Genomic DNA, 24,260 nt, shown 5'->3' with positions numbered 1-24,260 from the left:
ACAACCTATTCCCATGTCAATAATGGCATATTGCTTAATTCAGGCCATTGTCACTGGTCCCACGAAGTCCATTAGCAGGGTCAGGGGATAGGACCCAGGCATCCCTGTTTGAAGCATACGGAGTGGAGGCACGAGTGGCCCAACTATCAGAAGGTTCTCATGAAACCCATTTGTAAATTGTTTTGGCGGCAGCAGCTATCCTCAAAGTGGCTGTGGTTCGTTCTACATAAAAACTCAAAGTTTTTAGCACCCAAATCCTACACTCTTGGTCCTATTCTAGATATGGTAAGCCAACTGGTAAGACTGGGAGCCTGGACAGAGCCAAATCAGCTTCTCTAAAGCAGAGGTCATTCTTCCTGGCAACAAAGGCTCTGCTAACCAGGATCTACGTGCTATTAAAAGTTAACTTTCCTTGATGGACAATTTTTACAACTTACTCATTTTTCATCTCTCACACCCCTCACAATAGTGCCACTGGGGCAATTTAATTCCCAATTAATTTCCAACTATTCTAATCACCAAGTACTCACCAAAAATAAGCAAGAAAAAAAAATCACATCTCTTTCATCGAGGTCCTCATAAATATACAGAGAACTTTGAGAAGTCTATCTGGATGGTTCCCAGCTCGGCACAGAATCAGCCTTTGGTTATCTGAATAACGTACACTATGGTTCCGAATTCCTATTATTGAGATGATTGTCTCTATGTAAATCATTGAGATAACTGTCCCTAGTCCTCTTATTGAGATGATTGCCTCAGCTACAGTTTCCTGTAAGTTTCAGTAAATATTCGATGAAACCCCAAAGTTTTAGGTGATTATAGTGATTTTTCAAATTGAAAGAAGAGACAGAGAAAGAGAGAATGGGAACAAAAAACTAGAGGAAACACTCACATTTTAATCCTGGCCCCATGTAGCCAGAGTACAAGCATATCTCTTTTGAATGCATAAACTCTTCCATATGTACACACAGAGTTCAAGGGATTCTTGAGAATAAACACTTGATTGTAAGACACTCCAGTTTACACAAAAACCACTCGAGAAGACTAGAGTCAACTGAATCCACAGGTCTATCTCACCCTATTCACCATTCTCCCTGGTTAAATTCCTATCATGAAAACAGACAAACACGTAGTCATCCTCACCTAGAGCAGGCGTCATGGCAGCCATGGGCCCGGCGGGATCCAGCTGGAATCCGCTCATCATGAACTGGGCGTCCGAGGCAGCACTGTCCATCTTCAGGTTGGGCAGGTTCATGTTCTGGGCCAGGTAGTATTGGTAGAGCTCGGCCTCGGCGGGCGAGGGCAGGCTGCCGAGGCCCAGGTGGCGGTTGTGTTGGATCTGGGTCATGTTCTGTTGCAGTAACATCATGTTATGCATGTGCTTCTCACTGGTCATGTGAATGCGGAGGTTCCTGGCCACGTTGGTCTCATAATCACACACCTCGCACCGCCAGGTGGGTTTGGTTTTTGGTTTGGTGGGCGAGGGGGCCCCGCAGGAGCTACTGATATTGGCTGCCGCCGCTGCCGCAGCCGCCGCCGCCGCCGCCGCCCCGGCAGTGTGGCTGAAGACCTGCTCCCCCCCTCCGTTCTGCAGGTTCTGCATGTTGTTGAGATGCTTGTCGGACTGCATATGAATACTGAGGTTGCCTTTGGTAGTTGTGGAGTAGTTACACACCTCGCAGCGGAAAGGCTTGTAACCACACGTGTAGCTCTCGCCTCGTGCCAGCCGGGGGTGGGGCTGCCCGCTTTTGCAGTAGACACAGGAGCCCCCCGGCTCCGGGTGCTTCTCCTTCATGTGTGCCTCCAGGGTCTGCTGGTACTTATAGTGCCAGTTGCACTTGGGGCACTTGAGTGTCTTACACGAGTTACGAGAATGCATCATGGTCATGTGGCCGCCCAGCGAGCGGGAGGAGCCCAGGACCGTGTCGCATTTGGGGCACTCCACACCACTCCCCGAGGGGCACTCCCCAACCCCAAGCTCGCAGAGGGAGCCAGCATGCTGGTGATGGGGAACGAAGCCCCCATCGTCGCCCTCTGTGCTTTCATTTGGTTCTGGTGCTGTGGCATTGTCTTTATTGGCACTTTCGTCAGCGAAGTCCAGCCTCCTGCCGCCCTCTGCCACATTGGCCCTGACGCCCTCACTGTTAAAGCTTAAACGATTCCTCCTGTTCGCACCATCAAAGACAACAAAGGAAGAAGCAGAATTAGAACTAGTAGAAGCTGTGCCCCTGGACAGGGTCTGGAGCACGTTAGGCATTAAGGGGGAGTTAGAAATGCTTTGGTTTGAGAGAGCAAGGTCCTTTTTGCTGCTACTACCTGCTGCGGCCCCAGGCTCCTCATGGGGCCTGTCTTCCAGTTCCTCATCCAACTCGCTTGGAAAGAGTCCTTTGCAACCCTCATCTTCCTCCTCCTCCTCTTCCTCCTCCTCTTCTTCCTCCTCCTCCTCCACCTCTTCCTCCTCCTCTTCCTCCTCCGCCTCCTCTTCGGCTGGCTCTACCTTCTCAGAGAAGCAATCCCCATCACCCACTTCCTGCTTCTCTCCTGCTGCTGCCCCAGAGTCCTTGCCCTCTGAGGATTTGGTAGGACTGGAAGCCAGAGGCCCCAGGGGGACTGAGGTAATGGGGGTCTTCAGGACCGAGCTGGTGAGCCCGCCAAGGTTCAACAGGGTGCTGGGGGTCAAGAGACCAGCCTGGGGCTGCTCAGGGCCAGCGGCGGAGCCGGCTGGGAGAGCTTCCTCCCCTTCCATTCGAATGCCACTGAATTTACCATAAAAACTGTGTCCGGGGCCTATGAGGTTAGCTGTGGAAACTAAAGGGTGTTGAAAGTTTTTGTTTTTTGGTTCCAGAAAACTTACAAGGGGTTCCTTGTCTTTGCCGATCCCTTGGATGATAGCGGAGATGTTCTTATTGCTAAGAATTTTCCGCTCGTCTTCGCTCAGGGTCATTCGATGGTCATGCACCGCGTGGGTCACAAACGAACGGACGTACCCGAAGGAGAGTTTGCACAAGAAACACATCAGGATGGGCTTCCTCTTGCCGTAGAGCACAAAGCCATCGAATTTGGACAGGTCCACATTGTTGGGAACATCTTTGGATACGCAGGAGCTTTTGGCAGAACCGTCGCTGTTCAGGTAATCCTTGTTGCTTTTGTGTCGCACGTCGAACACGCGGAAGCTGTGCAGGACGGGGCTGAGCCCCGCCAGGGCTGAGGTATTCGGGAAAGCCTGGTCTGGGCCCTCAAACCATTTCCCGAAGGATGAGGCTATGTGGAAAGTGTTGATGATCTGCGGGTACACGGGTGCAGCACACGAAGGGTCCCCTTGCTTGCCCCCCGCGCCAGGGAGAGAGTTCAGGAAAAGCGAGGGGAGGGGCCCACTGCCACTCCCACAGGCGCCCCCGCCCTGGGTCAGCTGGCTCAGGCTCTCCACAATGTACGCGGAGCCGTCCGGCTGGTAGACGATCTCCCCGGCCAGGTTCTCCACGTCACTCTCCTCGTCCCCCTCCTCACCGGTGTCGCTGGCGCTCTCCTCTCTCAGGGGTGGCGGGGGGCGCGCGCTGGGGCAGTGGTGCTCCATGTAGGTCTGGAGGCTGGCGAAGGAGGCCGAACATTCGTTGCAGGTGACCTCCTTGCTGGCGGGCTCGGCGGGGGGCCCGGCCGACGCGGTGCTCTCCGCGAGGCGCTCATTGAAGGGGGCCCTCAGGCTGTCCAAGGGCCCGTGGCTCTCGCCTGTGGACTGCTCCATGCTACTGGGTTTGTCAGGGAGGTGGGTGCTGTTGAGTTCAGTCCATTGCTGGTGCTGAGGGATACCGCACCCATTGTCCTTCCCCGAGACGACGGGCGAGTCACAGCCTTCCATGGTAAGGCCTGCGTGGAGCTTTCATTGCACCCAGTACGGAGGATCGGACCTGAAGGGCGGAGGCAAACGGGGAGGAGGGAGAGAGGGGAAAGAGAGAGAGAAAGGAAAGAGGTTAGGAGGGCCGAGGCTGAGGTCCCACCGCACGGAGCGCTCTAAGAGGCTTCTGTCCACAACACCCACAACACAGAGACACAGGGCGGAGGGCGGGCCTGGGGACCTTGCCCCACACAGTCCAGCACACAGGGGTGGCGTGGCCGGGTCAACCAGCCTGAGCGAGGGATATGGGGAAAGAAGGCCAGGAGCAGCCCTCTTCGGCTTCGAATTGTCACTGCTCTGCCCCTGAAGACTAGCGGGAATTTCCATTCTTTGCCAGCACAACTTCGATGGGCCACAGTGGAGAACGGACGCGTCATCTCTCCAGCCCCCTACGAGGTCACAGCCACAGCCCTACCACTTATGGACAGCTCACACGAAGTCAGCCCCGGCTCCCCGCACTGTCTGTGGGTCAGGGGAACACAAGGGAGGGCTGAGAAGAGGGAGGTTCAATGTCCCTGGAAAAAGGATGGTAAAGTGGGATACGCTCAAGGATTTAGAAAAGTTGCCGCCGTCGCTTTTACTGACCATGGTTCTAGTTTGAGAAGTTCAAAGAAGGCAGGTGAGGACCCTGAGGTTCACAGGGCAGGCGTGCAGGACTAGATGCACTCCGCAAAGTCCTCTCCAGATCTGGGAGGCATCAGTCCCATTTTACAAGCAGTAAAACAGAGGGGCTTGAATCTAAAAACTGGCTCAGTGCTATCTGACCACCATGAAACAAAAGAAAAGATGGGTCCCCAGATTCCTGTCTCCTCCACCCATACCAGTCAAGCTCCCTGGCCTGTGACTCAGCTGACTTCAGACTAAAACTACGAAGGTGCAAAACGTGAGCTTGGTATCTCTAGCAGGAATGGACCAGACTCTGGATCTGCCAACTCCCCCTCCAGGAGCTTCTATCTCGCCCTGGCTGGAGGCAGCGCGTTCCCCACGTGCCTGGTGGTTTTTGCTATCAAGGATCTGAGCAGCAAGCCGAGACGGCAGCTGGGCTCGGCGAGCCCCAGCTCCACACCTGCCTCTTAGTTATTAGTCGCTACCCAACCAGCTGTCGTTCAGCCCTGGGGCTTTTCCATTTCCGACTCCGAAGTGCCACTGAGCTGAATGTGCCCTCTGAGACCTCATGTCCCTGGGGAGGGAGGCATCGGATCACGGCCACTCTGCTCCTGCGGTAATATCATCGCAGGGGCGATTATTCCGTCTGGCCCTGCTCCTACAGGCAGCTCGGCACCTCGCAGAGCCCTGATCCTTCGCCCGTAGGTCCCCAGCCACCATTCCCCTGCTGCTCCTCCTGGAGAACATGTGGCTGCTTCTCCACCCACCATCTCATTCATACTCGGCCGGTGAAGGTTTCGGCCAGGTTTGATCTCACTTCCCTCCCCGACAGCCCCTATCTTCTCAATCTTTTTCTTTTTCATTTCTTGATTATTGACTGCACAATGAGCCAACAGCTCCCCCTCGGGAAAAATTGGGGAAGGCAGGTTTACCAGAAGTCTCAGGGAGAAATAACTTTTTGGAAGAATAAAGCTATGATGTGTCTAATACACACATGCAAACACACACCCCTATCTCTCCGTTTATAACTTCAGATTTTGCAACCACAAAGTTCCATGAGCCTTAGAAAGGACATACTGATTTAAAACAGAGACGACTACAGTAAACCAAACCAAACCAAACCAAACAGCAAACGCAACGGGACTTCCTCGCAAGGCTGAGCCGGGATACAGGTGAGACTGCAGGGCGGCTCTTCTTAGGGATGCTTCTGATTGGCTGGATGACATCTGATTGACAGCTTGGGCCAAAAAGGTTGGCAGGCCTGAAGGGGCGGGAGGGTTAACAGCCCGATTGTAAAATCAATGTCATAAATGCTTGGTAAGTTACAGGAACATGCGGGAAGGGGGGCGGGGCCACGATTGATAAAGCAGAACAGCTTTGATGCTGCACCAGGGACTTGTTTATCGACAGCAAAGCCAATCTCCTCTCCAGCCTGGGCTGGGCCAGAGAAACCTGCAAGCGTTTACCAATTAATTGGTGGGCTTCTCTTGCTCTGTTCTCCTCTTATTCCTCCTCCTCTTCCACAAACTATCCAGCCAAGGGGCTGGGACTTTTAAAACCTCCCTTACTTTGTTTTCTACTCCAAAGCAGATGATGTCAGGAAAGAATGACACTGTACCCACCTATGATGGTGGCTGGTGACCCTGTGGTGGTGACACTAGAGCCCACCCATTCACGGGGAGCAGCAGCCATGAGGACACGGGTCAGAGAGGAGGAACCCACTGCAGGACCCAAGCTACCTCCTCTGGGCCTCCTTCCCATGCGCACCAGCTGCGACAAGCAGGCCCATTTGCGGCCTTGCCAAACAAGCGTGGTTTGTGGACTCGAAGCATTATCCTCTCCGGGGAGCTTAAGAGACATGCACTCTCTCCTCCTGCCCTATCAGAATCTGCATTTTCACACCATCCTCAGGGACCATGCATTAAACTTAAGACTCTCTGCTTCACTCCATCTTCACCAATACAGGTACCAAGCACAGCTCTTCTGTCCTTGGTACCTGTATTGCTAGGTAACCAGGGAAGGTCAGTCTTAGACTCCCTGTGGTCCCTGGGAGGTGCAGGGATGGAGCTGGAGAAGAGGGGGACGCGCGCACAGAGGTAAAGAAGTCTCTCCAACCCACCACATCCTGCGGCTCAAGGGTCTCGGGGCATCTACCACTCCCCCCCAACAGCCGGCTGTCTCTCTCTCGCTCTGTTTATCAGCCAGTCAATAAGAAAAAGGTAGTTCTTACTTAAGGAGGCAGAAGTCAGCTCGGCAGGTCGATCAGCACTCTGTCTGTAAACATGGTTTCCCGTAAAATCAATGATCTTCAGTTACAGAGGGCAGCCTGGGAACCCAGTGGGTCCCCGCACTTTTCCAAGCAGCCCCGCCAGCCCGACACGCACACCTCTCTTCAGGCTCCCCCCAGGTTCTGTACCCCTTCCCAGTACTTCCCTAGTGCCAGGGCCACTAGGTTCACACCCCTCCTCCCTTCCTGCAGCCCACTTCTCTGCTGGTGGCACCCGGAACTCCCTCTAAAAGATGTCCAGGTATTCTACTTACAACCCTCAAATGTTGCACTCAACACATGGGCTTCAAGAATTTAGTTAGATTTTAATAGAGCACATCTCTCCAGTGAGAAAGTTAAAGGGAAGATAGGAATGACCTAGCTGGCTCACTGTCTGCTTAGCACTTAAATCTGCCATCTGAAAGGTAATCTTGTACAGAATTCCAGCACCTTCATCAAGTACCCCCCCCAACTCCTGCTCATCTTCCAAGCTCCCTTGAAACCACCTATAAAGCCCACTGCATCTTTGCAAATGTCAATCTTTACTTTTCAAAGATTGTTTAAAAGGATAAAACTCTACCCTGTTACCCTGTAACTCCCTATTAATCAAAACGTTCGTCTCCCTCTTTAAAAACGTACTTACAACAGTTTTATCCTGTTCCCTTAAGGAGGCAGAACTGGGTAAAATGCAACAGTTTCAGGGAAGCTGGGGTGGGAGGGGTGCAGTTATGACAAAGGGGAGGGGGCTCCTGCTGTTGCTCCAGCTCCCAGAGAATTAAACATGAACAGTCGCACCGTGTAATTTTAAATTGTTAATTAGCACAGGGTTAATTAGGCAGTCCTTTCACAAGAGGCTGTCTGGTAGGAAACCAAGAAGGGAAACAAAGGGGAAGGGAGGAAAAACAAGGAGAGAATAGAGGCAGTGAGAAACTGTTGCCTCCAAGAATATTCCATGTGGGATCATTCAAGAGACATCAGCCAGCAGCAGGCAAGGATGCCTGATTCCCTGGGTGATCTCCTGCTCTGCCGGAGGGAGAAGCAGTGAATACTGCCTTCCTACAGGCAACCAGGCAGCATATATCGAAGGCCTCAAAAGTGCATATCCCTCCCCCTTGACTCGACAATTCCCCGTTCTAGGAATTCATCCTAAGGAAAGAACCCAAGCAATGCATGGAGATTTAAGTTTATTCATGAAAAACATTTATAACAGGAAAAAAGAGGAAAAATTTGGGCAAAAACAGAGACCCTAAATAAATTACAGTGCACAGAGCTCCATATGTTGTTATAAAGATGCTTTCTTTAAAGAAACCATTTATAAGCATGGGAAAATGATCATGCAGATGCTGAATGAACAAAGCACATATAGATATTATGTAGAGGAAAACAGGAGAGACATATTACAATTTTTACAACTGTGAATTCTAGGGAATGAGGTTATAGGTGACTTCATTTCCTCCTTTGTGCCTTTATTTCCCCATCATTGAGACAGTAGGATTGCTGGAGCCCAGGAGTTCAAGGCTGCAGTGAGCTACGATCGGGCCACTGCACTCCAGCCTGGGTGACAAAATGAGACTTAGTCTATTTTAAAAAAAAAGAAAAAAAGAAAAAAATTGAAAACCATCATAATAGAAGTCATCATTTAATGAGTTAGGCATTGTGTTAAGACCCACGGGTACAGCATCACTTTGATCCTCATACCCACACTAGGAGATAGATATTATTTTTATCCCCATTTTAGAAACGGGAAAACTGAGGTGGCCCAGTTATGCAGCCTAACTGACAAACCAGAGAGTATGGGTGTGGAGTCTATGCTTTCAGGCAGTTTTCCTTTGTCACCCAGGCTGGAGTGCAGTGGCACGATCTCAGCTCACTGCAACCTCTGCCTCCTGGGCTCAAGCGATTCTCCTGCCTCCTGAGTAGCTGGGACTACAGGCGACCACCACCACGTCTGGCTAACTTTTTTTTTGTAGTTTTAGTATAGATGGGATTTCACCATGTTAGCCAGCTGGTCTCAAACTCCTGAGCTCAGGCAATCTGCCCGCCTCGGCCTCACAAAGTGCTGCGATTACAGGCGTGAGCCACTGCACCCGGCCTGTTTTTCTTTAATGTCTAATTTTCAAAAGAGAACACTAGAACATCCCTACATCTCACATTCACACTCAGTCTTTAAGCACCCAGGGTCTGTCTTAAGGTGATGGGATCCCAGGACTGCTCACGCAAAAGAATGCTGGCATCTCACCCAAACGCCCTTTTCTTGCTTGAGAGTGATGGCGGTGAGGGGAACAGTTCAAAGCAGACTGATTTGCTTGGATATCTTTAGACAGACAAGAGAGGATAAAGGAGGTAGGAGAAGCTGCTGCAAAGAACCGAAATGTAGGTCCAATATCCTGATTTTTAAAGAAGGACAAAAGGCAGGTTCCAGAACCTACAGATCAGGAAACATATTCATTCGTTCGGCCTTTACTGAGCATGTACTGTGTGTCAGATGCTACAAAATCCATATAAAAGGTCTCGGCTTACATTCTTGTAGAGAAGAGAGACCACACACAAATACACTCAAATAAAAAGCAATATAAAGTAACATAAAACAAGAGAAGGGGAAAGAGTGATGTGTGTGCATCGTTTTGGAGAAAGTCACAATGTCAAAGTGACTTAATGGATATGGATATACTTCAAGAAAAGTACATACTGCAAGTTCTTCATAGCTTTCAAACAGATTCAACAGTTGCTGGAAAAGAATTTTAGGAGTGGGATGATCCTGAGGAATTAGCAATTAGCTGTAGGTCCAGTAGGAAAACCCACATAAAATAAACCCAAAAATACCCTTACTTAGACTTAATGATCTGAGAAATACAGTAAAGTCTGCTTTTTTATCTTAATAAGGTAGCACAAAATTGATCATTTCTTTATATCCAGGATGGCAAAATGGCTTTCAGATAATAAACTGTGGCCAATTTTATAGCCGACTAATGATGCCATTATCTTAAGCGTCAACACAGAGGTCCGTGTGTCTCGGGACACGCCAACAAGGCTCTGTCTTGTCCCTTTTCGGCTGATTGAAATCAACAGCTTGAGGAACAAGACCATGCAGGCATGTCCACTTGCAGAGCACATCAAACTCAAGGGAACAATTAAAATGCTCAACGGTGGAATCAAGACTGAGAAAAAAATCTCCATGAGTTGGAACAACAGGCCCAAACTAACAGAACAAAACTTTAGATGGAAAAACATGAAGCCCTACATTTAACTTCAGGCAATCTGCTAAACCAATAGAGGATGGAAGAGACTTGGAGTCATAAGAGTTTATGCAAATAACAGTAACAAAATATCTAGGGGTTTTACTTGATGACAAACTCAGAGGAAGCCCGAAGTTGGCATGGTGGCCAAAGTCCATAATGGGGCCTTTGGCAACAGGACTACTCTGTACCTGTTGGAGCTCAGCAGGTCCACAGCCCATCACTTTCTCTGTCTGTGTGAATAATGTTATGAACCACTCCAGGGAATCTCCTAAGAGAGATACCAACAAAGAAGCTGTAGCCTCATCGGAATGGCTGAACACACACACCATTCACGGGTGCAGGAAAGAGAAGTCCCGTTGCAGGGCAAGGCAGCTATCCTCGGCTATATGAAACCCTGCCTGCCACAGGCAAGTGGGTTTGGTTCTATGGGTTCCACCTAGTTCCAGTGTTGAACTAGGGGCAATGAGGGGAATCTATAAGGAAAGAGAGGTGGGGTCACTATAAATGAAAATCTTTCTCAAGATTATCACAGTTCCCAAATGGAATGTTTATGCTGTGAAATACTGCACTCTGTGGGTTCAAGAATGGAGAAGTGGATTGTGCTGTGGCCAGGGGGCTGTATCAGGCAGCCTATGAAAGGTGAAGATTCTTCTCATTCCTGGGTGTTATCTGTGGGCTTGTCTGTCCCCACCACAAGGCTATGAGTGGCATGAGATCAGGTTCCCTGTGCCGTTCATCTCGAGTCCTCCACATCTGACATGTAATAGGTGCTTAATAAAATAATGGGGGAAATAGGAAAAAGGAGGATCCCTGAATCCATTCCTTTTCTTTTTTTCTCTTAGTTTAAGATGCGTCTGGTGTAACCATTCTCCACGAAATGGAACTGGGGCTCCTTGGAGACATGGCCAATTCTTGGGCTGAAGCAGGAAAAGTTCAAGATGAGCTCGGAGCATCTACTTGTGCTCAAAGAATAAGGAAGTTGTGTCAAAATGACCTAGGGGTGGGTTGGAGGGGCTCCCACTGGCCACATCAGGGACAACATGAGCAAGAAAATTAAGTAACAGTAAGGGATTGCAACCCAATGTGTAACATAAGAATCCCCAAGTCCCTACTTTAAGAAAAAAAAATAAGTGTGGGACAACGGAAAGTTCTTCCACAGGGTAGAAACTCAACTAATAAACGTAGAAAAAGAGTATGGAGTCAGAAAATCAGCATTTGATAACCATCATCATCTTCATCATCATCCACTCAGGGAAGAATCAATGGGTACCCAAACTAATGGATGAAAGTTTGAATACTTCTGGGCGCTGTGGCTCAAGCCTGTAATCCCAGCACTTTGGGAGGCCGAGGCGGGCAGATCACGAGGCCAGGTAATCGAGACCATCCTGGCTAACACGGTGAAACCCCGTCTCTACTAAAAATACCAAAAAAAAAAAAAAAAAAAAAAAATTAGCCGGGTGTGGTGGCGGGCGCCTGTAGTCCCAGCTACGCGGGAGGCTGAGGCAGGAGAATGGCGTGAACCCAGGAGGCAGAGCTTGCAGTGAGCCGAGATCGTGCCACTGCACTCTAGCCTGGGTGACAGAGCGAGACTCCATCTTAAAAAAAAAAAAAAAGTTTGAATACTAACAGGATATTTACAATCTCAAAGTCTATCCCCACAGGATACTTCTTAATTATAGCAGGAAAAACAACAACAACAACAACAATAACTTCACAGTGGAGAACCTGGCAGACACCACCTTCACTGAGTGATCAAAGTTCCCATCACCAGCAGTAAGGCAAATAGACGTCATGTGCCTCCTGGTAGGACACACCGAGAGGAACACAACATCCCTTCCCTGGTGTTCCTGTCAAAAATGCACAACCGGAATCTAATCATGAGGGAACATCAGGCAAATCCAACTGAGGACAGTCTGCAGAATGTCCTATGCTCTTTAGAAATGTCAGGGCCATGCAACGGAAAGACAGACTGAAGAACTGTTTCAGATTAAAAGAGACTAAGGAGACATGACTAATGAACGTTATGCATAATCTGGGATCTTCTTTTCCTCTAAAGGACATAACTGGGACAACTGACAAAATCTGAATAAGGTTTTATAGATGGGCTAATAGTGGCATATGAATGTTAATTTCCTTTTTTTTTTTTTTTTTTTTTTGAGACAGAGTCTCGCTCTGTCGCCCAGGCTGGAGTGCAGTGGTGCAGTCTCGGCTCACTGCAACCTCTGTCTCCCAGGTTCAAGCAATTCTTCTGCCTCAGCCTTCTAAGTAGCTGGAACTACAGATGCCCACCACCACATCTGGCTAATTTTTTCGTATTTTTAGTAGAGACACGGTTTCACCATGTTGGCCAGGCTAGTCTCGAACTCCTGACCTCCAGTGATCCGCCCACCTCAGCCTCCCAAAGTGCTAAGATTACAGGCGTGAGCCACTGCGCCCAGCCTCATTTCCTAATTTTGATAACTGCAGCGTGGTTATGAAAGAGAATGTCTTTGTTTTTTAAAATACACACTGGTATATTTAGAGGTAAAGGGGCACAATGCCTCGATTTTCAAATGGGTTAGGAAAAAATATGTGAGTGTATAAGTGTGTGTATGTGTATCAGTATATACATATATACACATACACATATATACACACATATATATGTACCTACATATATACAGCAGGAATAAATATATAAGATAATGTTACCATAGGAGGAGTCTAGAAGGAGGACATGAGAATTCTTTGTTCTACTGTTAAAACTTCCCTGTACACTTAAAATTGTTAAAAGAAAAAGAAACTGTCCAGAGTAAAAATTCGACATAGTAAACCCCCAAAACTATAAATGAAGAGTCAACCCACCCTGACATGCGTATCTTTAATCTTTATGTGAAATTTGTTCCCAGCAGAGCTTCATAAAAGGAAGTGGCTGTGAGGCTAGACGGAGAGGTGTAGAGAGACAAAAACTGAAAACTGGTCTCCCCCTTCCTCCAGCCGAGAGGCTTCTAGGTGGAGCCTTCCAGTTGGAGAAGACAAATAAATGGCCACTCCAACTTGGGCAGAACTTCACGTAATACAATACTGAGCCATTTCCCCGTGACACTCATGATCCTGACTGTGGGCTGATTTCCCTAGTTCCCTGGGGAACTTTTGCAAAGTTCCCTAACTTTGTGAAAAGTGATTTTAAGTAAAAGGACAAAGGCAGCCCCCAGAGAAAAGGAGAACTCCAGCAGCCCCCAGAGTGTGAGCACTGTTAAATCCAGACTAAAACATCAGAGAGAAAAACACACTACAGTGAAGCAACTATCCCCTCACTAACCCCACCTCCTTAAAAAAACAAAGGCAATCCAGATTCCAAGAGAAGGTGAAACCTCCTTCAAGGGTCAAAGAAATAATACCTGCATCTGTTTAGCTTGGAATCCACTGAAGAACCATACCCAGTTCCCTTCTGTGTTTTTTTACAATAACAGTGTTTGTCCACTGCTGCTGCACAGAAGTCAGAACGTGTTAAGCCATACATAGGCTATTCCACCTGCTTGGTAGCAATTTCCCAGCAGCCTTCAGGATTGCTCTGCAAGTGTGGCCAGGTTGGAGAACACACAGGTGCTCGAACAGGCGCCTTGTGCTGCCGGAAGCCCACTGCCTGGAAGGCCCAGAGAATCGCCCAGGCCGTGGGCCTCCATGTTTGCTAATAAGTGCATCTGTGCTATTTCCAGCATGAACATAAATCAGCCTAGAAGTGAAAACTGCTAGCTCAGCCCATTCTGCAGGGAATCCACAACCACCGTGATATTCTGGTTACAAAGGAGTCGTGGAAGGGAACAGGAGGGAGTCGTGAGAGCAGAGCCAGGTCTAGGAACCCAGTCTGTGTGTACTTAGAGGAATTAAAAAAGATTTTTTTTTTTTACTATATATGTAAACATACTCAGAGTTCAACCACCATGAATCAAAACCAAACCCATGAATATAATAATAAAAAGCACGACAAACAACTAAAAAGGGATTTGGGGCAATTTAAACAGCTATAGTAACTGTATCTCACACCTGAGTACGTAAGTCTCCACCCTGAGTCACGTGGAGGCCTTTCCACCATTTCCAGAAAAGGAAAGACAAGCATCGTGTGCCCATGACTGGCTTGACTGGTGCTCCTGACTTGGATTTAATTACCATACAGCATGGATCCCCTCCCAGATTTGCAGCAGAACCTCTTTTCACCAAATACCATTGCTTTACCTGACTGTACCAACCCACCTCTCCTACCCGGCAAGCCCGCAGCTCACAACCCCAACCTTCACCCATCTCCTGGCACCTTCCCAGCTAAACCGGACACCTTCTGACATTAACCATAACCAACACTTACGTGTTTCCTTTGCCAGCACTCAAGGCTTTTTCATCTCCTCCCAATTTCCTCAAAGTCCCTCTCCAAGATCCTATTTCTGCTCTCTCTCCACTCTTGCTATTGGGATTATAGGGCAAAAGCTAGGAGACAATGTAAAAACATGCCATCTGGCCCATTACAGTTTCAATCTGGCATCTGATGATGTCAAATTTATGTTAAATAATGTCTTATGATTAAAGTGGGAGCTCATTATTTTAAAAATTTGGATATGTACAGAAAGACTCAGCAGCTAAAGTTAAAATCACTGACAACTCCACCAGCTAGAGAACCACTGGTAGGTAGTTTTTCGGGCTTTTTTCCTCTGCATGTTTACAGATACAGATTTCCCTTACCTACCTCGGATCACACTGTTGTTTATGTAGGCTGCCTTTTTAACCTAATTTAGTATGAAATTTTTCCTATGACATTCAATATTCTTCATAAGTTAGAACTAATGGCTATACAGATACTATATCTTACACACATTGCATAATTTCCACCAAATGCTATTATTAGACATTTAAACAATTCCCAATAGTTTGCTGTTCATTTTGCAATAAGGGCCCTTAAATCTTTGTACACACATAACAACAACAACAAAAACAACAAACCAAGTAGTAGCTCCATTACTGTCCACCTGGTTGAATCAAGCATGGTTTTGAGCACTATTTTTCTGAACACGTTGTTTTGTTTGATCCTTGCGACAGCCCACTTCACAGATGAGGAAACTGAGGCTTAGAGAGTTAAGTACCTTGCCCAAGCTGCATGCTAGTTCAGTCGGCCTTTGAAAGTAGGTAAGCCTCCCTTACGACTCTAAAACCAGGCTCTTACTCACGACGTTGTGTCTCTATTGCCTTAGGATGCATTTCTGGAAGTAGAGTTGCTGACTCAAATGCTAGGAACATTTAAGGCCCTCTGGAATGTGCCAAACTGTCCCCCAGGAAAGTCCTTTCCACTCCTGCTTGCACTGGTGTGTGAGCACCAGTTTTCCTGCACCCTTATCAACAGTGGGTATTCACTTCGTTATTTTTAAAAGTCCGTTTTGCAGGCAAGAAATGGCATCTCATTTTAACTCACATTCTTTACTCATAAGACAGAACCCATCTACGGATATTTACTGGCAGTCTACATTTCTTTTGTGAATTGCCTGTTAATTCTTTTTTTTTGAGACGGAGTTTCACCCTGTTGCCCAGGTTGGAGTACAATGGCGCGATCTCAGCTCACTGCAACCTCCAACTCCCGCATTCAAGCGATTCTCCTGCCTCAGCCTCCCAAGCAACTAGGATTATAGGTATGCACCATCACGGCCGGCTAATTTTTTGTAGTTTTAGTAGACACAGGGTTTCATCATGTTGGCCAGGCTGGTCTTGAACTCCTGACCTCAGGTGATCCACCCACCTCGGCCTCCTAAAGTGCTGGGATTACAGGCGGGAGCATCTGTGCCCGGCCTTGCCTGTTATTTCTATGGCAGGTGTGTGTTGTCCTTTTCTGAGTGAGTAATGAAAGGGTTTTGCAGAATTTGACTGGTGATCCCTCCCCCTTGAGTTCCTACCAGTCCACCATCCTATGAGCTCCTGGACAGGAGAGAGTCTGACCTACTTACACTGCCAGTTCAGAAGATGTTCTCTGTCCTTCAGATCTCAACTCCATCCAAAGAGTGGACTCTGTCCACCGCTTCATTTGCTCCACATAAATTTTCCTGTATTCAAGTGAAGTCCCCCTCCTTTATGTGATTATAAAGGGCCAAACCGCATCAATCATTTTCAAGCTTTCTTGTGCAGTGGAACCAACTATGGGGCACAATAAAAATACATACGGATGTCAAGCCCCAGCCCAGAGCACAGGACTAGCTCTCTGAAGGGCTGGGTATCTGCTCCGGGAGGGTGGGAAGACACTATGTCACCAAGATTTCTGTCCTCTGTCCAAAGTCACCGGTGTCCTCCTGGTCTTGGTCAATGGTTCCTCCTCTTCTACTTTAAGCTTCAATCTGCCCTGCACTCAAAACTGCTTCCCCCTCTACTCCCTGAAATCTTCCCCCACTTCACTTCTGACATATTCTGGCCCTCCTCCCACCTCTGTCATCTCTACATTGCCTGTCCTCTCCCCATTCCTACAGCTCTCCACGGGTACATTTTCCACTTATTCGATACAATTCTCTTATCATTTCAACCCACAGACATCTCTCCTCCCTGTTCTCTTGTAGGTACTTAAGCGTCATCGTACTCTTCCCCCTTGGCTCTCTGCTCTTAACCCTGTACATCAGCTGCCTTAACTACTTCTGCGGTTTCAATGACTGAAATTACGAGTTGACTCCCAAAGCAAAAATGTCCATTCCTGACTTGGCACTTGAATATGTGTCTCACCCTTTCAGAAGACCAGAAGATGTCTGTACATGGCTAGTGTCCCACCAACCAAGACTCAGCATGGCTCAACTATGGTTCCTAAGTTCCTGTTAGGTAGCTCTTAGTCAGCAGAACACTAATTTGAACAGAAGTAACTGCTATCATTCAAGGCTGCACAAACCCAAGAGAAATGAACTTGGGCAGATTCTTTGCACTTGGCAGTTTGGGGAATGCAGGCAGTAGAAGCCACGAGCCTTAAGTTTTCTTTTATTCACATCGAATCTACGTGAGAACAAATGAGGAACATGGTACAGCTGCTTTTCTCTGGGCCTGTGGCAGCTAATTAGAGCACCTGGGAAACACCATTCAACGTTGCCGGACAGAGGTATGTCCTCGCAATGATTCCGCCAAATGGTACACACAGGACAATGAGGAAACCCTGTAAGGGTGAGGTGAGAGCTGGCCTTGGGCGAAGGAAAGTTTCCCCCAGCAGTTATCTCCAAAATGACTCTGAAACAAGGAGTGTGTTTTCCTCTCAGCAGGAAGAAAACCACTCGGTGGGCTCACCATCGGCAGCTTGCTCTGGCACGAGGCCCCGGAACTGGCACCATGACAAAACAAACAAGGGTTGCCCTTTGGAGGCTCATTAATAGGGCAACACACACACACACACACACGCACACGCACACACACACACAGAGCCTCTCACCAACATGGGCACAGCAAGTTCTTCAGATGTCCCTGGCTTGTTAGCATAAAGAGCTTTTCAAGCAGTGGGGAGCCGAAGGGACACTCAATAAAGCAGGAATGGCCACTGTAAGGTAGAGACACTGGCAAAGGCATGAAAAAGGGATGCCTACTGCAAAAGCAAAACCATACACGGGGTCTTCCCCGTGCCTTGACTGAGCACCCTCAAGAGACCCCCTTGGGATGTGTGTACTAAGCTTCCCCCCAACTTCCTATCTGGTGGAGGCATGCTATGCACAGAGACCCCATCACTCAATTCCCTCCTAGATAACTCATTGTGCTAGACTGAAGGCTTGAGAGGTGTATTTCATCACGAGTAGTCCTCAAATCCTACAGGCCCAGAGAGTTGCTCCTATCTCAATTCTCTTTCTTAGGGTAAAGTGAACCGGCAGCAAGAACTACCACCAGGACCCAAGGGCTTTGAGACAGACTGAAGGGGGCATGGATTCTGCTGGCACTCTGAGTTTGTTTGAAAGACTTCCAAATTCCAAAGCTTAAAACCCTATCAGGGCCGGGTGTGGTGGCTCATACCTGTAATCCCAGCACTTTGGGAGGCCAAGGTGGGCGGATCACTGGAGGTCAGGAGTTCAAGACCAGCCTGGCCAACATAGTGAAATACCCTCTATACTAAAAATACAAAACTTAGCCGGGCGTGGTGGCAGGCGCCTTTGATCCCAGCTAACTCAGGAGGCTGAGGCAGGAGAATCACTTGAACCCGGGAAGCAGAAGTTGCAGTGAGCCAATCGCACCACTGTACTCCAGTCTGGAAGACAATCAGGAGAGAGGGGGTGTGCAGGGGGAAGAGAGGGGATCATAAAACTTAATCACATGTCCTGTTCTTCATGGCCCCTTCTCCATCCCACATGGTAATTACAAAGCCCATTATTTGCACTGTTACTTTTAATCAAGAAATCCATATTGAGACACACTTACCAATGGCCACTTCAAAGAGCGGCCCTGATAATTAGCTAAAATAACAAAGAAAAATTTCTTCTTGAAGTGTAAGGATCCAAGAGCTCACACTTCCTTAACCTTCCAGAAGCCAGCCAGAGAACCAAGTGATTGTGGGGCAATAATTACACCCTCACCAACTCAGCAAAAATGGCACAGATGGTCTTTTTCCTCTTGCTGCTCCCAATGCTGCGTTTGGGTCAACAGCTGCTAACAAGAACCACCAAGGCCACGTTAAATAGTACTTGGATTAATTATGCTTGAAAATCTCTTATCTGAGCACTGCTAAGACAGAACAATTGAGTTTGGGAATGAGTGTGGTTACATATTTTTCCTTAATGGCTTCCTGAACACCCTGGTTAGGTCTGGTCCCAGGGGAGAAATTGCCAGCTCAAGTCATAAAACGTGATCAATGTAGATCAAGACCCTGTGCTAAGTGTCTAGGATGAAAGAGGGGAAGCGTATTTGTGCAAACACACAAACATATGAAAAATGCATGTTAACATAAAGAACTTCAGCTTTCTTTCTGAAGCTGCACCCTCTCTCCTTTCACACCTAGAGCTCTGCTCATCCCACCAAAACTTCCAGCCAGCAGTTCTAATCTTGGACAGCACAGAACAAATTTTGGCAACTGTTCCTGCAGTTCCAAAAGATTCCCATGTTAAGCCATGGTAAGATTCAGGGAATCAAATCTGGATGGTGAATGGGGCCAATTTCTTTGACTTCAATAACACAGAGGCTACTGGGGTTCCGGCCCCAGTGGTCATAGTTTTAAGCTCCTCTGCATAATACTTATCCAACTACTCACTGGTTGTTCTAATGATTTTTATTCATTCGTGCCACACTATTTATTGAGTGCCTACAACATACACAGCGCGTCCCTCCTGTCAATACAGATGCCTACGAGCTTGCTCTCAGTAGCATCCAGGCAGGCAAAGGAAGGAACTGGAAGGCAGTGATCAGGACCCCGGTAGAAATGGACTCAGCACTCCACGTGTCCACTGGGATTCACTATGTCAACACAATTATCTGGGTTACTGCTCCCCTCATTCCAGAGTCTACCTGCTCTGATGCCAGAATCTGTCCTTCTATTAACAGGGTGTGGTCACAGTGAACTGACTGAGGTCCACTGTGCTTAAAAACACTGTTTGACCATGGCATCACATGGCTGGACAAGTGGTGCCACCGCCCTGAGACCCTGCAGTGCTGGGGAACCCAGAGGCCCTGAGACCTCGGTTCAACTCCGCCAGTGCCCTGGGAGTTCTAACGCCCTCGGGGGTCTCGCCTTCAGTCCACATGGGAGTCACCCATCAAAGGCATTTTAGGGATGTTTTAGGGTGACCATTTCCTGACAGCCCAACATGTTTTTCTCTGGGATGAAGGGCATGCCATCCCACAAATGGTGATGAGAAATTGCAGAACCACTGAACCGGCCTACACATAAGCATTTCTTCTCCTTTGATGTCGAGTTGACAAGAAAGGATATGATTTCATTTCTACTGGCTCCTCTTAGGTAACCCAACTGGTTTCCCACTTCCTCACCTGCCCTTTGCATTCCCATCCTGGTTTCTTTGGCCTTGGTTCCTCTTTAAGCTGGGACCAGCGACTTTATAAACTCCACACACAGTGCAGCATGTTCCGGACGCAGCGTCTGGCCTCCCCAGGTCTTATGAAGAGGTGCTGAGGGTTGGCAGGTTGACATACTCACTGCACTGCACGAGGAGGTGGCTCAGCCCAGCTTTCACGTGACCAGTGTCCATTTATGGGGTCGCATGCTCACGACACATGCTGCGTTATGGGGAATGCTGCAGAGGGGGGGAGTCTTATTCTTAATAGACTTAGAATTGAAGCATAAAGTCTAGGAACTAACATGAACCACCTCTTAGAAGTCTATGTACAATCTGCACTTGGCTTTGAGTTGTTCCCCAACTATTAGTTCCCTGTCGTGGGTCAATGGGGGGAAAAAAAATCACTCTCCACACAGCTCTTGAGGAGAGGCTGGGATCTCTACGATTCACTTGGTGTCTATCTGCAGGGGACTCGGGGAAAAAAAAAAGCAAAAGCCACACCAGCACGAGCATATCACACAGAAATTCTACTGACCCGAAAAGCAGGGCAATGAAAATCTGTGCACAATTTCAAACCATGCATCCCAGGGTGGAAGGAAGAGATGGAATTCAGGGGAAGTGAGAAGAAAAAGGGGAAGAAGAAAAGGACCAGGGATTTTTTTTTCTTTTTTCTTTTTGTTTTGAGACAGAGTCTCACTCTTGTTGCCCAGGCTGGAGTGCAGTGGCACGATCTCGGCTCACTGCAACCTCCACCTCCCAAGTTCAAGCAATTCTCCTGCCTCAGCCTCCTGAGTAGCTGGGACCACAGGCGCGCACCACCATGCCCAGCTAATTTTTGTATTTTTAGTAGAAATGGGGTTTCACCATGTTGGCCAGGATGGTCTTGAACTCCTGACCTCAGGTGATCTGCCCGCCTCATCCTCCCAGAGTGCTGGGATTACAGGCGTCAGCCACCGCACCCAGCCTGGGATTTTTTTTCTTTCTAAGGAACTCTTTCCCGAGCATTCACGACCCAGCCCTTTCTGCTCTGGGATGGAAAGTGTTACTCAGCTACAAGGCCTCTTGCTAATTGTGGGTTTTTATTTTTATTTCCTATTACCCTCTCGCACGCCTGATGAGATTATTTTACCGGAACTGACACAGCTGGAAGCAGCAGGCATACGTGGAGCCTCTAAGGAGGTGATGCAATTTCATTTTCATTGATCAGAAATCAGCAGGGCAGTAAGTGATGGGAAATTCCATTAGAAGAAAACTTGCAGGCCATAAGCCTCAACTTCCCAGCCACACCCAGGACCCCTGCCCCCACTCCCTGACCGAGGTCTCGCCTTCCTCTGGGCTAAGTCCACACTGCCCAGAGGATTGGAAGTGCTCTACTCCCAGAAAAATAAAAGACCAGCGCCACGCTGCTGGCCTGGGAGAGCATCGGCCAGGGGTGGGGGACATTGTTGGACTCTGAACCAACAGGGCACCTCGGTGCTTCTCTATGGATTACAGCAAAGTCTTCCAGGGATGCAGAATAAACCAATCTCCACAGCCCCTTGGGATCCCCTCCCAAATGTCAACAAACAAGAAAAGAGGAGGCCACTATACAACAGTTGTAAAGATGTCCTCCAGCCAGTCATAGAGATGATCCTGAAGGCACTTACCATTTATTGAGTGCCTACTATGTGCCAGGCACTGTGCTAGGTGCTTAACATGCCCAGACTCTGGTCCTCACCTAACCCTCTAGGACAAATGTTCTTCTCTCTCTCCTGGGTAGATGAAGAGGCAGAGGTCTAGGAAGGTAAAGGAGAGAACCAGCTGGTACCAACACCTTCCTGAGGGTCAGGCCAAACTCACAAGCAGCAAAGGAAAGCTGAGTGTCAACAGGAGAGCTCACACCTGAGTCCTAAGAGAGCGTGGAGCACATCTGATGGGCTAGTTTACTCTTTTACAGATGTAGCAGATGATAGATTCTGACTAATCCACCTCCATCATCCTCAGCACCCAACAACAGCACTCCTGTGTCCAAGGCTGGAACCACAGGTGGGCTTCTCTTCGGAATGCGTAGAATGGTTACTGTTTTAGCAGTTAAGATCCCTCCAACTGTTTGCCTGGCAAATATTGCTTTGCTTACCTAAGGCCTATGGAAAAAAACAGCAAGGAGCTCCTCAAAAAGACAAGTTCTATGAAAACCACCACCAGCCAGGTGGCTCTCCAGACCTCCATGGGCCATTTCACCATAGGAAAGATGGATCACAGAAGAACCAGGCTACAGCCCGAAATTAACACTGCTCCCCACAACTCTTCACTGTTAAAATGGAAATTTTACATGGACCAGTGATGGCAATGTGTCCAACCAAAATCTCTCAGGAAGCTTTTATTGAGCACCTCATCTGTGCCTCAACAAAGCAAAGAATATATAAGACATGGACCCTGAAATCAATGAGCTTACAGACTAATTGATGGCCCCATAAGAATACCTAGCACACAGTTATGTATTGATCCTGTTTACAACATACAATACAACATCATAGCAGAAATCGAGGCCCGGGCAAAAGAAGAAAGAAAAAACAAAACTGGAGGAAATTTTGAACCAAAAAATCAAGCTTAAAATGCATGTAAGAATAACCTACACATTGAGTCAAATTTGGCTCTAAGCTTTCTAAAAGTCAAGAGGATAAAGGCATGCTAGGTATGCCTTTAAAGGTACACTATTTACAATGTCCAAGAGAAAAAAAAAAAAAAAATCAATTGGTCAGGATTATTTAGCTCCAGTAATTTCTCAACTGCTGAGAATGGGATAAGACTAGAAGCAAGTAGGGCGTGCAGCCCTATTTCCCGGATCTCTTTGGGGAGGTAATAATGAGAAGGCTTGAGTGTGAGACCAGCTAGTCTCACTGTTTCCATTGATAGACAAGAATAACGACCCCACAGGGTGTTGGTGGTTTGCTGAGGTCAGAGAGCTGGTCAGTGGCAGAGCTAGGACGAAGACCTGGGTATCTTCACACCACACTAATAGTGCCTTCCTCCCACATGAAGCTACTCCGCATCACCCTTTCAAATCCACAGGCTGGCTGGATGGGTAGGGGCTCACACGGACGCTGGGGAAGGACGAGACCTGTTCTATATTAAAGGGGACCTAAGAACCAAACAACAGCTAGATGTGCTATGTAGATTTCATATGGATACCAGTTCTAACCAGCCAACTGTAAAAAGCCATTCTGGGGACAATCAGATAAGTCTGAATTGCAACTTGGGATTAGATCATGTTAATAATGTCAGTTTTGGCCAGGGGCAGTGGCTCACACCTGAAGTATCAGCACTTTGGGAGGCTGAGACAGGCAGATTACTTGAGCCCAGGAGTCTGAGACCAGCCCAGGCAACAAGGTGAAATCCCATCACTACCAAAAGTTAAAAAAAAAAAAAAAAAAAAATAGCTGGGTACAGTGGTGTGCGCCTGTAGTCCTAGCTACTTGATTGCTTGAGACCAGGGAGGTCAAGGCTGCAATGAGCTGTGATCGCACCACTACACTCTAGCTTGGGCCACAGAGTGAGACCTTGTCTCAAAAAAAGTCAGTTTTGTTAGGGAATAATATTATGTTTACATAAGAAAATGATGAAGCAGCATGATATCGTTGGCTTCAAAATATTTCAGCAATGGACAAAAAAGACAGAACAAATATAGCCAAAAGTTCATTGTTAAGTCAAGGTGATAGAACTATGGAAGGGTTCATTATATCATTCTTTCTACTTTTATACAGTATTTTTTTTCCCCCTTAAAAGTTACCATTTGCTATCAGGAACATCTTCTAAAAGAACAGCATTGACCAGAACCAAGAGATTCAGTCTTGAGTCAGTACGTTCATGGCAAGCCAAGCCTTTTTTCAAAGAAGTGTGGGTTTCTCCTTTCTTCGGAAGGGCTTTCCTCCCAGGGTGGGCCCCAGCTATCTCTAAAGCTCCTTTCAAAAATCACCATCTACTGACCCCCACTCTTACTCCTACTCTTAGAAGGTACCAAGCACCACCAGGCTGCTAATGTTTAAAAGAACACAGAAAAAGACAATATACATCACGCCTGGGCATAGCACCTGACAGCCTTTATAAGTGGTAGCTATCACGATCATTACTGAGCAAAGATGAGTCTGTTTACAAAAGTTAACAGCCTAAGGTTATATAACAGCTTTATTTCAAGCTTTGAGCCAAAGTCTGATTAAGAATATACATCCGTTGAATTAAAAGCCTCCACTTCTTGACTCAATGGGTTAAGAAAATATTTTTAACACTTTCAGTAAGTTTAAAAAATCAGA

At 47.6% G+C, this 24,260-nt stretch overlaps 1 protein-coding gene across 5 annotated transcripts in view; it reads right to left on the bottom strand.

Moving 5' to 3' along the window:
* Positions 1-24,260, bottom strand: part of ZFHX3 (zinc finger homeobox 3) — a 275,007-nt gene that overhangs the window by 173,252 nt on the left and 77,495 nt on the right. For 3 of the 5 annotated variants that reach the window (XM_054452977.2, XM_054452980.2, XM_063654489.1), the window contains exon 2: positions 1,144-3,905. The exons of the other annotated variants lie outside the window; for them this stretch is intronic. In XM_054452977.2, coding sequence (XP_054308952.2) covers positions 1,144-3,856 — 2,713 coding nt within the window. In that variant the 5' untranslated portion in view covers positions 3,857-3,905. The remainder of the gene's footprint in view (positions 1-1,143; positions 3,906-24,260) is intronic. 5 annotated transcript variants of the gene reach the window in all.

The sequence above is a fragment of the Pongo pygmaeus genome, chromosome 18 (assembly GCF_028885625.2).
Source record: "Pongo pygmaeus isolate AG05252 chromosome 18, NHGRI_mPonPyg2-v2.0_pri, whole genome shotgun sequence".
Classification (NCBI taxonomy): Eukaryota; Metazoa; Chordata; class Mammalia; order Primates; family Hominidae; genus Pongo; species Pongo pygmaeus.
Note: the sequence above shows the minus strand (reverse complement) of the source record. Positions and strands in the feature narration are given on the sequence as shown.